This window comes from Oncorhynchus clarkii, chromosome 5 (genome assembly GCF_045791955.1).
Source record: "Oncorhynchus clarkii lewisi isolate Uvic-CL-2024 chromosome 5, UVic_Ocla_1.0, whole genome shotgun sequence".
NCBI lineage: Eukaryota > Metazoa > Chordata > Actinopteri > Salmoniformes > Salmonidae > Oncorhynchus > Oncorhynchus clarkii.
This window is the reverse complement of record NC_092151.1, coordinates 77,687,195-77,698,420: the sequence shown is the minus strand read 5'-3', so window position 1 is coordinate 77,698,420 and position 11,226 is coordinate 77,687,195. Positions and strand designations below refer to the sequence as shown.

General features: G+C 44.9%; 1 protein-coding gene across 4 annotated transcripts in view; it reads right to left on the bottom strand.

Moving 5' to 3' along the window:
• Positions 1-448: 448 nt before the first annotated feature.
• LOC139409406 (protein tyrosine phosphatase receptor type Fa) overlaps positions 449-11,226 on the bottom strand; it is a 424,559-nt gene continuing 413,781 nt past the window's right edge. For all 4 annotated transcript variants that reach the window (XM_071154522.1, XM_071154523.1, XM_071154524.1 and 1 more), the window contains 7 exons: positions 10,526-10,811; positions 8,718-8,896; positions 4,377-4,503; positions 4,065-4,190; positions 2,817-2,971; positions 2,520-2,655; positions 449-2,215 (listed from right to left, as the gene is read on the bottom strand). In XM_071154522.1, the coding sequence (XP_071010623.1) occupies positions 2,147-2,215; positions 2,520-2,655; positions 2,817-2,971; positions 4,065-4,190; positions 4,377-4,503; positions 8,718-8,896; positions 10,526-10,811 (1,078 nt within the window). In that variant the 3' untranslated portion in view covers positions 449-2,146. The remainder of the gene's footprint in view (positions 2,216-2,519; positions 2,656-2,816; positions 2,972-4,064; positions 4,191-4,376; positions 4,504-8,717; positions 8,897-10,525; positions 10,812-11,226) is intronic.

The window sequence follows — 11,226 nt, the reverse complement described above, 5'->3', positions numbered from 1 at the left end:
ATGGCCAGCAATGATGTTGAATGCCAGCATGATTTTGCTTCATCCCTTAGGGCAATTATTTTATTATACAGTACATGTAAATTCTATTTTCCGGCCACTTGACTTGTCAAATTGTTATTCCATTAGGTCCGAACAATGTGCAACATCCTACTGATCATAATTATATTACCTACTATAAAACACAATGCAGTGTATGCCATTGTGTGACTGATATTCCAGGGGTTATGTCAGGACAGGGGTTCTGTCAGGACAGTGGCTGAAGCACTGTGTTCAGGCAGTCAAAGGACACAGGAGGTCCTAGCTGGCGGGGTATCTTCCACCATCTGTTCCATAGAGGGATGGGGGGACGAGAGGGTACAATGTGTGTGGGCTGTGTGGGGGCTGTGTATGTGTGTGTGTGTGTGACATGCAAATATATTTTTAAAAAGACACACAACATCACATGATATATATAAAAAAAACAATTATTCAACTTTATTAACATCAAGGTTTTTGCGACATTTTTTCCCTCTCCTTTTTATTAACAAATAGAAAACAGATTGTGTATACAACAGACTGAACCCCTACGGCACTATTTGAAGACAAAGTGAAATAAATCCTTGTTTTTGCAGTCCGTCCATCCGGGCCCAATCAATCCAAATTCACCTCACTTTGCAATCCTATAGCCTCACTTAAGAGAAAAACGCTTGACTATAATGTAGAGATCCTCCACCGTACATTGATGCTGCTTCTTTGTGTTACAGGAGAATGTCCTTCTGTAGCACAGTGAGGAGATAATACAGTATATTACAGCAGTTATACCATGGATGTAGAGTCAGTGACAGTCAGAAGAGATGTTCATCTGGGTTGTTGTCAGGTTTCTACAGGGATGGCCAGTCATGGGGAACTAGGTCAGTCGTATGCAGATGGACATGTCCAATTCATAGATCATAGTTCAGAATCAGCAGGGTAATCAGAAATACAGGGATGGATAACTGTCTGTCTGGTCACTCGAACACTTCTCATAGGAGGGGTGTTGTTGGGCGCTGTACATTAGTCTGATGTGAAGTTCTGTATATCTGTTGCTCCAAACCAGGTCTAGCTTGTCAGATCAGAGCAGACAGAGCTAGGGTCCAGTTCCTCTGTGTCTATTGGGAGTGATGGTTTGGTTCAGTCCCATGGGCAACTAAGGGTGCTGAAACAGGACAAACACCTTTTCATGTACCGGTAGTTTCTGTATTTCTTTCATTGCGTCTGGAGTTTGGACCGGAGCTCTTTGAGTGACAGGCATTGAGAAAATCACAGTAAACAGAATCTGTACATGGTAGATTATTCATAAAACATCATCAAGAATAATCTATTCAGTTTTTATAAACATAGATGGGTTTATTTTATAGTAGTTCACTAACTCTGGTGTATATGTGTTTGATCTCTTTTTGTGGAGATTGTTTTTGTAAAGTACCAGGAAGTGAAAATACTTCTAAAAGTCGTGTCCCCCATATCCCACTGAATACGACCAACCAGAGAATAGAGAACTTTAGAATGTTATAATTATGGTAAAAAAAGTCAAATATTATTAGCAGCTCTGAGTATGCGTACGTCTCCAGTATTAATAATAACTCGAAGCATGTTTAAAATACATGTCCCTTGTGTAAAAAAGAATAAAAAGATACAAATAATGAATTTAAAATAAGACCCAATAAGACATACAATAACCAGTGTATAAATGATTAGAAAACAAATTCTAAATAATAATAATAATAACATATTTATAATGGGTAATAGTAATGATATTAATGCATAATAAAAGCAGAAAAATAAAGTTTGCCATATAAGCAGGTGGAGGAGGCAGAAATAGTGTTTTCATGGCATGTGCATTAGCTATAGAGACATCAGAATGAAGCATACTGAAGCTTTTTAGGTTATTTTTTAGTAGTGAAGGATTTTAAAGCAGGTTTATTGTGCAGTCAGTCCAGGAGTACTGCTCCACCTGATTGACGGTCATCCAGTCAGACATGTGCTCTCTCCCACTCCTCCTCACTCCTCTTCTTCTCTTCCTCCCCCTCTCCCCTCCGGCAGTTTCTGGACAGTATGGATATAGCTCAGAAGGGACACACGGCTGGCGCTCCTGAACCCCAGGAGTCCCAGTGCATTCTGGGAGTGGTTATTATGTTGCATAGTGGTCAAAGCTTCCAAGGTACTCTAGAGCTGCCCTGTAGCACAACTGGTACTGGTCCTGGGAGGGGAACAGAGGGGAACAACATCAGAGTCAGTCAACAGGGTGAAATCTACTAGAATATAATAATGGTACCATCATCTCCTGGGAGTGTTTGTATCAATGCAAATAAATTGTTTTAAGATAATTTGTTATGTGTAATGAATACATTGGAAATCTTACTCTTTTAATTGGAAAAAACAGCTATTTTAACTGAATCCCTGTTTTGCTTAGATACCTCTATCTAGGAGAGGATCTGTCCTCCCACCCCCTCGCTAACCAGTCTCCCCCAGACTCCCATCACAGCTGTGTGACAGTACTGTACCTCTGTCTGCACCATGGCAGGTCTCTGGGTCCTCAGTGTCTTGACAGTCTGGAAGAGATCCACCACCCCCTCGTACCTCATCCTCTCCAGCACGATACTCAGGGTGATGAACACACCAGTCCGCCCAACACCAGCACTGTGGGGGAACAGGGCAGGGAGAGTTAGTACTATACACATACACACACAGTACAAGCATACACTCAAGCACACACACACATATACACACACCCACACCCACACACACACACACAAACTCTCTGTCATCAACTATGTGTTGATGTCATCAGTTTTTCTTACCTGCAGTGCGCAGAGATTGGTCCATCCTGGCCAAACTGCTCCTTGGTTTTATGCACTTGACCAATGAAGTCAATGAAGCCCTCTCCAGTTTTTGGCACCCCTTGTTCTGGCCAGTCAGTGAACTGGAACTGCCGAATGGTCCTAGACTGGCCATCCTGAGTGGTGGTGAGTGGTGGATGAGGGACATAAAGTGAGTAATTTCTCTAAGCCTTATTATAAAACATTATAAAGGCTAATACATGCTGATGACACTTTATAAAGCATTATACATGCATAATTGGAGTAATGCTACGAGTATTTTTTCTACAGTGTGTTCTACACACTCCAGTATTTATTTTGCAATAGTTTATGTGTCGGGGGGGCTAGGGTCAGTCTGTTATATCTGGAGTATTTCTCCTGTCTTATCCGCTGTCCTGTGTGAATTTAAGTATGCTCTCTCTAATTCTCTCTCTTTCTCTCGGAGGACCTGAGCCCAAGGACCATGCCTCAGGACTACCTAGCCGGATGACTCCTTGCTGTCCCCAGTCCACCTGGTCGTACTGTTGCTCCAGTTTCATCTGTTCTGCCTGAGGCTATGGAACCCTGACCTGTTCACCGGACGTGCTACCTTGTCCCAGACCTGCTGTTTTCAACTCTCTAGAGACAGCAGGTGCGGTAGAGATACTGTGAATGATCGGCTATGAAAAGCCAACTGACATTTACTCCTGAGATGCTGACCTGTTGCACCCTCTACAACCACTGTGATTATTATTATTTGACCCTGCTGGTCATCTATGAACATTTGAACATCTTGGCCATGTTCTGTTATAATCTCCACCCGGCACAGCCAGAAGAGGACTGGCCACCCCTCATAGCCTGGTTCCTCTCTAGGTTTCTTTCTAGGTTCCGGCTTTTCTAGGGAGTTTTTCCTAGCCACCGTGCTTCTACACCTGCATTGCTTGCTGTTTGGGGTTTTAGGCTGGGTTTCTGTGCAGCACTTTGTGACATCTGCTGATGTAAGGGCTTTATAAATACATTTGATTTGATTTATGTATGTGCTGTAAAGAGCAGATTGTATTTCTATGTGCAACACAGCCACAGCTCCATGTGTGGGTTGAAAAACACCACCCCTGTTATTTTCCTCACCTTTGCAGCACTATTCAATTAATTAGGAAAATAAACGTAGCATTCCGGTTAACCCCCTACGTAAAGCAGAGAGAAAAAAGTTACTAGGGAGAAGAGGGAGGATGGATGGAGAGATAGACATACCCTGGCGTCTGTGACCTTGAACTCTCTGAGGATGTACTGGGGCATGTTGTACTCAGCCATGGGGTCTACTACAAAGTACTGGTACCTGGCAGAACGCTCAGCTGGCCAGTACTGATGACACTTTTCCTAAGAGACAGACAGACACAATGATATAGTCAAAATCTATCGCACCACAACACTATCCATGGCATGACTGGTGTGTGTGTGTGTGACTGTGTGTGTGTGTGACTGCATGTGTGTACTTGTGTGTGTATGTGTACTTGTGTGTGTGTACTTGTGTGTGTACGTGTATACTGTATCAATGCCACTCACTCTTCCCATCTCTCTGAGTTTAGTAAGCATGACTACGATGGTAGAGTTGTGTTCCCACAGCATCCTCCAGAAGTCCTCTGTGGTCTCTGCTAGCGGCCCCTGTGTGGCCATGTAGGCCTTCTGCTGCCTGGGGACACAAGGACATGTGAGGATAACACCATAACACTGGATACATACTTCAATACATCCCCATAAAATAGAGTTCATAGCGACACAGTAAACGTCATGTAACAGGGACACAGTATATGACAGGGTGAGGATAACGTTATAACGTCAAGGGATATAAGTTACATTTCAAAACATCCCCATTAACCTACAGTATCCATGTCGAGTCCTGAGTGGTCCTACTGTCACCTGAGAGGCCCTTGTGCTGTTATTGGAGGCTGGGCTTGGTGTATTTTCATTACGTTATACTGCTGACAGATTATTAAGTGTCTACTCTATTCAAGCCAGTGAGAAAACCGCAGCGTTGCGACTGGGGTCCTCTTTCTACTAGATCAACATTAGAGGGCAGTGTGAAGCCGTGAGAGAGATGTGTGTCAATGTGATTCTGTTTCTGTCATCCCTACAAACATGTGAGAGCCAGCCCAGTCCAGCCCAAGACACACATATTCCTAGGTCCAGACGCACTAGCACACGCACGGCCAAGTACAGCCAGACGCACGCAGGCATGCACACACACACACGCGCACACACACACACACACACACACACACTTGCAGTGTAAGAAGGGGCTGTTGCTGGAACTCTGAGTTCCATCTATCTTTTCTATGTGATAACTAGTAAGTGAGCCATGCCTCAGCACCTTGTTCAAAGAGTCTCTCACAGTTGATGGGTTTGACTCATGCTGCATGGAGATTCAGTTTCTTACTGCTTATTATAGTTTGAGTGTTCTGCTTCGACAATGGCAATAAGCATGCCTGCAAATTAACAGGCAAGGCTCAAGGTCAGCCATAGAGATCATTACTCTACCGAGACACTTATCCAGACATATGCATGTTTAGAGTTGAATAAATACAATTGTTAGTGTAAAATGGCTGTTGAGCAAGTGTGGAATGACCACCTCAGGATATCAAAATAAAATACTTGGAAACACCTAACCAGTATGACATCATCATCATTGCATCATCATCATTATCCTCCCCTTCTTCATCTAAACCATCCTAATCCCCTCTGACACTTTAAAGATGTGATGCCTGCCGGGAGAGAGAACACTAACATCTCACTATGAGCCAGGAGAGAGAAAGTCAGCACCCCAAATGGCCCCCTATTTCCTATAAAGTGCACTATTTTGACCAGGACCCTATGGGGCTTGGTCAAAACTAGTGCACTGTATATGCCCTAGGGTGCCATTTGGGATGCAAACTAACACCTCTCGATGTCTTAATTCACTTTTAATTACCACTACAGGAATTAAAGAGGAATTACACCCCCCTTCCTTCCCTCCCTCAGGTGGGGCAGCCCCAGGGACTTCATTAAGCACACAGGAGTGTGTGTGTGTGTGTGTGTGTGTGTGTGTGTGTGTGTGTGTGTGTGTGTGTGTGTGTGTGTGTGTGTGTGTGTGTGTGTGTGTGTGTGTGTGTGTGTGTGTGTGTGTGTGTGTGTATGTGTGTGTGTGTGTGTGTGTGTGTGTGTGTGTGTGTGTGTGTGTGTGTGTGTGTGTGTGTGTGTGTGTGTGTGTGTGTGTGTGTGTGTGTGTGTGTGTGTGTGTGTGTGTGTGTGTGTGTGTGTGTGTGTGTGTGTGTGTGTGTGTGTGTGGAGTATGAGGAGGAAATCGGAACAGAAAACCACATCAATGAATCCCCCCCACCAAAAACAAATACTTAAAAAAGCTCTTATTCATTCTGTCAGTCATTAGTGTGTTGTAGCATTGTGCATTACAGCCAATTACAGTGTTTATACTTCCATAAAGGAGACGGCTCTATGGGACCTCTCTGATGAGGTACTAATTGGAAATGGGACAGTAACTGAACGGGAGTTCCCAAGCACCTCCCGAATGCAAGACACACACTCACACATCTAGTGCATTCGGCAAGTATTCAACCCCCTTCCCCTTTTCCACATTTTGTTACATTGCAGCCTTATTATACAATGGATTAAATTATAAAAAATCCTCATCAATCTATACACAATAACGTTACCCCATAATGAAAATGTATTTGCTATGAGATTCGAAATTTGAGCTCAGGTGCATTATGTTTCCATTGATCATCTTTGAGATGTCTCTACAACTTGATTGGAGTCCACCTGTGGTAAATTCAATTGATTGGACATGATTTGGAAAGGCACACATAAGGTCCCACAGTTGACAATGCATGTCAGAACAAAAAACAAGCCATGAGGAATTGGGAAGAATTGACCGTAGAGCTCCGAGACTGTGTCGAGGCACAGATCTGGGGAAGGGTACCAAAAAATGTCTGCAGCATTGAAGGTCCCCAAGAACACAGTGGCCTCAATCATTCTTAAATGGAAGAAGTTTGGAACCAACAAGACTCTTCCTAGAGCTGGCCGCCTGGCCAAACTGAGCAATCGGGGAAGAAGGACCTTGTTCAGGGAGGTGGCCAAGAACCCGATGGTCACTCTGACAGAGCTCCAGAGTTCCTCTGTGGAGAAGGGAGAATCTTCCAGAAGGACTCTGCAGCAGTACACCAATCAGGCCTTTATGGTAGAGTGGCCAGATGGAAGCCACTACTCAGTAAAAGGCACATGACAGCCCGCTTGGAGTTTGCCAAAAGGCACCTAAAGGACTCAGACCATGAGAAACAAGATTCTCTGGTCTGATGAAACCAAGATTGAACTCTTTGGTCTGAATGGCAAGTAACACATCCGGAGGATATCTGGCACCATCCCTACAGTGAAGCATGGTGATGGCAGATTAATGCTAGTCAGGATCGAGGGATAGATGAACGGAGCAAAGTACAGAGAGATCCTTGGTGAAAACCTGATCCAGAGTGCTCAAGACCTCAGACTACGGCAAAGGCTCACCTTCCAACAGGACAATGACCCTAAGCACACAGCCAAGACAACGCAGGAGTGGCTTCGGAAAACAAGTCTGAATGTCCTTGAGTGGCCCAGCCAGAGCCCGGACTGGATCCCAATCAAACATCTCTGTAGAGACCTGAAAATAGCTGTGCATCTGCAGAGAAGATTGGGAGAAACTCCCCAAATACAGGTGTGTCAAGCTTGTAGCATCATACCCAAGAAGACTTAAGGCTGTAATCGCTGCCAAAGGTGCTTCAACAAAGTACTGAGTAAAGGGTTTGAATACTTATGTAAATGTGATATTTCAGTTTTTGCTTTGTCATTATGGGTTATTGCATGTAGATTGATGAGGGGGAAAAAACTATTTAATCAATTTTAGAATAAGGCTGTAACGTAACAAAATGTGGAGAAAGTCAAGGGGTCTGAATACTTTCCGAATGCACTGTAACTCTGAAAACAATAGGTGCTCCTTTTCAATATCCTTTCTCCAAATATGAACAAATGTCTTTAAATTCATAGAAAATGTCATTTTTTAGAACCGTACATCTTCCATTGAGTGTTGCTGAGCAGATTCCCAAGGATGGACAGTTCTAGAGTAAAGGATTGTGGGTATCAGCAGACATAAACAGAGCTATCACAATAGGTAATCACTGTATTCCTCTCCGAGGAGGGGTTTGTCACCTGTCACAATCAGACTATTTATTTACCACAGGAGGAGTGTGAGAAGGAATGGACAGTACTGCCAATACAACCAATTTGCCCTGACAACTGACAAGACTAAGGCAAGAGAGGCAGGAAAATACTGGCCTCCATTTCACACCATAATTTACTGCTGTCAGTCGCTGCAGGAAAGGTCCACCTCCTCACTCATTAGAGGAGCTGTGTCTGCAGGATGGATTCTCTCTTCTCTATTTCTATGTCCTCTTCTCCATTCTCACATCTCACTTATTCTAGTCTTCAGAATATGTAATGTCTTGTTTTCTCACAGTCTGAGTCTGAAAATCCTCTTCTCTCCTCCCCTCTCCTCCCCTACCTCTTCCCATCTCCTCTCTTCCCCTCAACCTCGATCCCTCCCCTCCTCCTCTGCTCTCCCCTTCTCTTTTCCTCCCCGCTCTCCTCTGCTCTCCCCTCCTCTTTTCCTCCCCGCTCTCCTCTGCTCTCCTCCCCTCTCTCCTCCCCTCTCCTCCCCTCCCCTCCTCCTCTGCTCTCCCCTCCTCTTTTCCTCCCCAACTCCTCTGCTCTCCCGTTCTCTTTTCCTCCCCGCTCTCCCCTCCTTTCTTCTCTCCCTATCCTCTTCTCCCCTCCACTCCCCTCATCTCCTATCATCGTTCCTTCTCTCCTCATCCCCCTCTATCTTACCTGTATCCGTCGATGAAGCTGGCATTGATGTAGTCGGAGCCCTCCACTCCTCTGATAGGCTGCAGACTCACGCGGGTGGACTCAAAAGGCATGATGTTCACCAGCCGGTTCTTGAACTTGTTACAGGGCAGGTTGGCACTGATGAATCTTGAGGTATGTGCTTTGGAGTTGGCCAGTTTCTGGAGAAGGAAGGGAAGAGGAAAGGACAGATTAAAGATACAATCTTGGATCAGATTAAAGAACTGTGTGCTATTGTAAAGAAACACCAACCCATAAACATAGAAATATAAATACTAAAATTGACTGCACCCATGAAAGTGCGAGTCTTTTCCCCATTCTAGTAATTATATTTCTATGCCTCTAACCTGAAGATGACTGTTGCCACAGCTTTTACTGACGCCCACCTTCCTTCCCTTCTATCTAGCCCCTGTCTCTTCAAAGTGCTAAAGCTGGGGATCCCAGCCAGCCTAGCATTGCTGTGTGTGAGCAGGAATGTCGGAGGGCACGGGGTTGGGGGCTAACACTCTAATTGATGCATGAAAATTATGAGCTTTGAGCTGAGCCCCTTTGTTCTACAGCTTCCATTAACAACCTGCTGACGCCAACAACATCTCTCTCTCTCCATAAAAACTAGTGTCGACAGCACAGCCACAGCCACGAACAGAGACGTCAGAGTCAAAAAACACTCCCACACAACATTCGGGGCGGCTGTGAAGATAGATACACAAGCTGACTGTATCCATGCCACTGCGACGAAATAAACTAAAACCAAACAAGACTTTAAAAACTGAAAAACCATCTTCTCCCAAATGAGAGGGGGAGGGTGAGGTTTTTTTGCTGCCACTGCTGATGGTGTCCTAATATTATACTCTGTCAGTAGAAAGAAAGCAAAGTGAAAGTTTCAGAACTGCCAGTGGAGTGAAGCATCAAAACCTAATTATACTTGCTACGGACTTACAATCATCCTGCTTGCTGAACAAGTTTGACCCACATCATTTGGGTTGTGGCGGCGTGTCTCCGAGGAGGAGGCTGGTTAGAGCTGTTTTCCTATGGCGGGAGGCTGTGAGTGGAGGCGTCCCAAATTGCATTGTAATCCCTACACAGTGTACTACTTTTGACCAGGCCCTATGGGCCTGGTCAAAAGTAGTGCACTATATAGGGAACAGGTTGCCATTTTGGGACGCAGGTAGTGAGTATGTGATGGGGTCCAATAGAGTCGCTGGAGCACAGTGGTGTAGGCCCAATCCCAGGATGCATCAGCTCTCCAACCCATTGAGGCTTTATCTACAGACTGTCAGACGGTCAGCCTGTCTCAACACTCCTCCCTCACTAGATCACTCTCTTTCTCTCTGTCTCTCTCCCTCCCACGGCCCCCTCCCTCTAGTTCAGTCTCTCATCTCCAGTCCAAAAGATAAGCCTCTGAAACACTGAAACAGAACACCCCTCCTAGGAGAATCTATTCATTTCAGAGTTACAGTGTGAGGATGAAAATGCTCCCAAACACACTGAGACATTAACTTCCTACTCCCACTGCATCGTACAGACTGAGACACCACCACCAACAACAACAATTGTTCTACTGCTTCTAACTAAATGCTCCAATTAGTAACTGTACCAGTCAAGTCACTTAACCTCAAGTCTAAGTTGAATCCCAGCTCCCTAGCAAGTCCAAGCCTGAGCAAGTCCAAGTGGAGTCACAAGTCCCTTGTTAGTACTAAAGGTTGCAAACAGTCCAACACTTTTCTAGCTAGGTTTATAACATAGAACTGAACTGCACTGTTATGTTCAGGAGGACAGCTACTACCTACCTTAAACTCTAGCTCCATGGCAGTGACCGTGTCTCCGGGCGTGACCTGGGTGAGCTTCTGGATGTGTGCGTACAGGTTGCGTGCAGGGACCTCTGTGTTACCGCAGGTGGCTGCCTCTAGCAGGGCCTCGTGGATGAAGACGTACTGGTCCTCCGTCTGCACCATGTAGTTCCGCTGAGCTCTCATACACGTCACATGACCGTAGATATCCACTGACTTCTCATGCTTCATACGCTCCAGCATGGCCTCAATCACGATGAAGCAACCGGTCCGACCTACACCAGCACTGTGGGGAGAGACAGGTAACTGTAGAGCCTTACACAGACAGAAACGACTGTAACTACACTGAAAAACTCACAAATCTGGCATTGGAAGAGATTACATGCGCACATTCAATGTTTCTGAGGCAGGTTGATGTTTATTGAGAGGAATCTTGTCCTGGAGGCAGGGCTGAGTGAGTTCCACTAGATGGGCCAGTGGCTATATTGTAAAAATTAGGTTAGGGTTAGGTTTAAAACCAGATTTGATGACTTTGTGGCTGTGCCAGCTACCCAGCAGTGCTGCCTCCAGTACATTAATATGTACAGTTGTTGTATGTGCTTGTTTTCTATTGTGCAGGGCTCATTTGTCAGAAAAACTTTAGTCTCAATATGACTTCCCTGAGCAGGTAGTGGAGATGAAATAATATGTTCAGCAAAAAA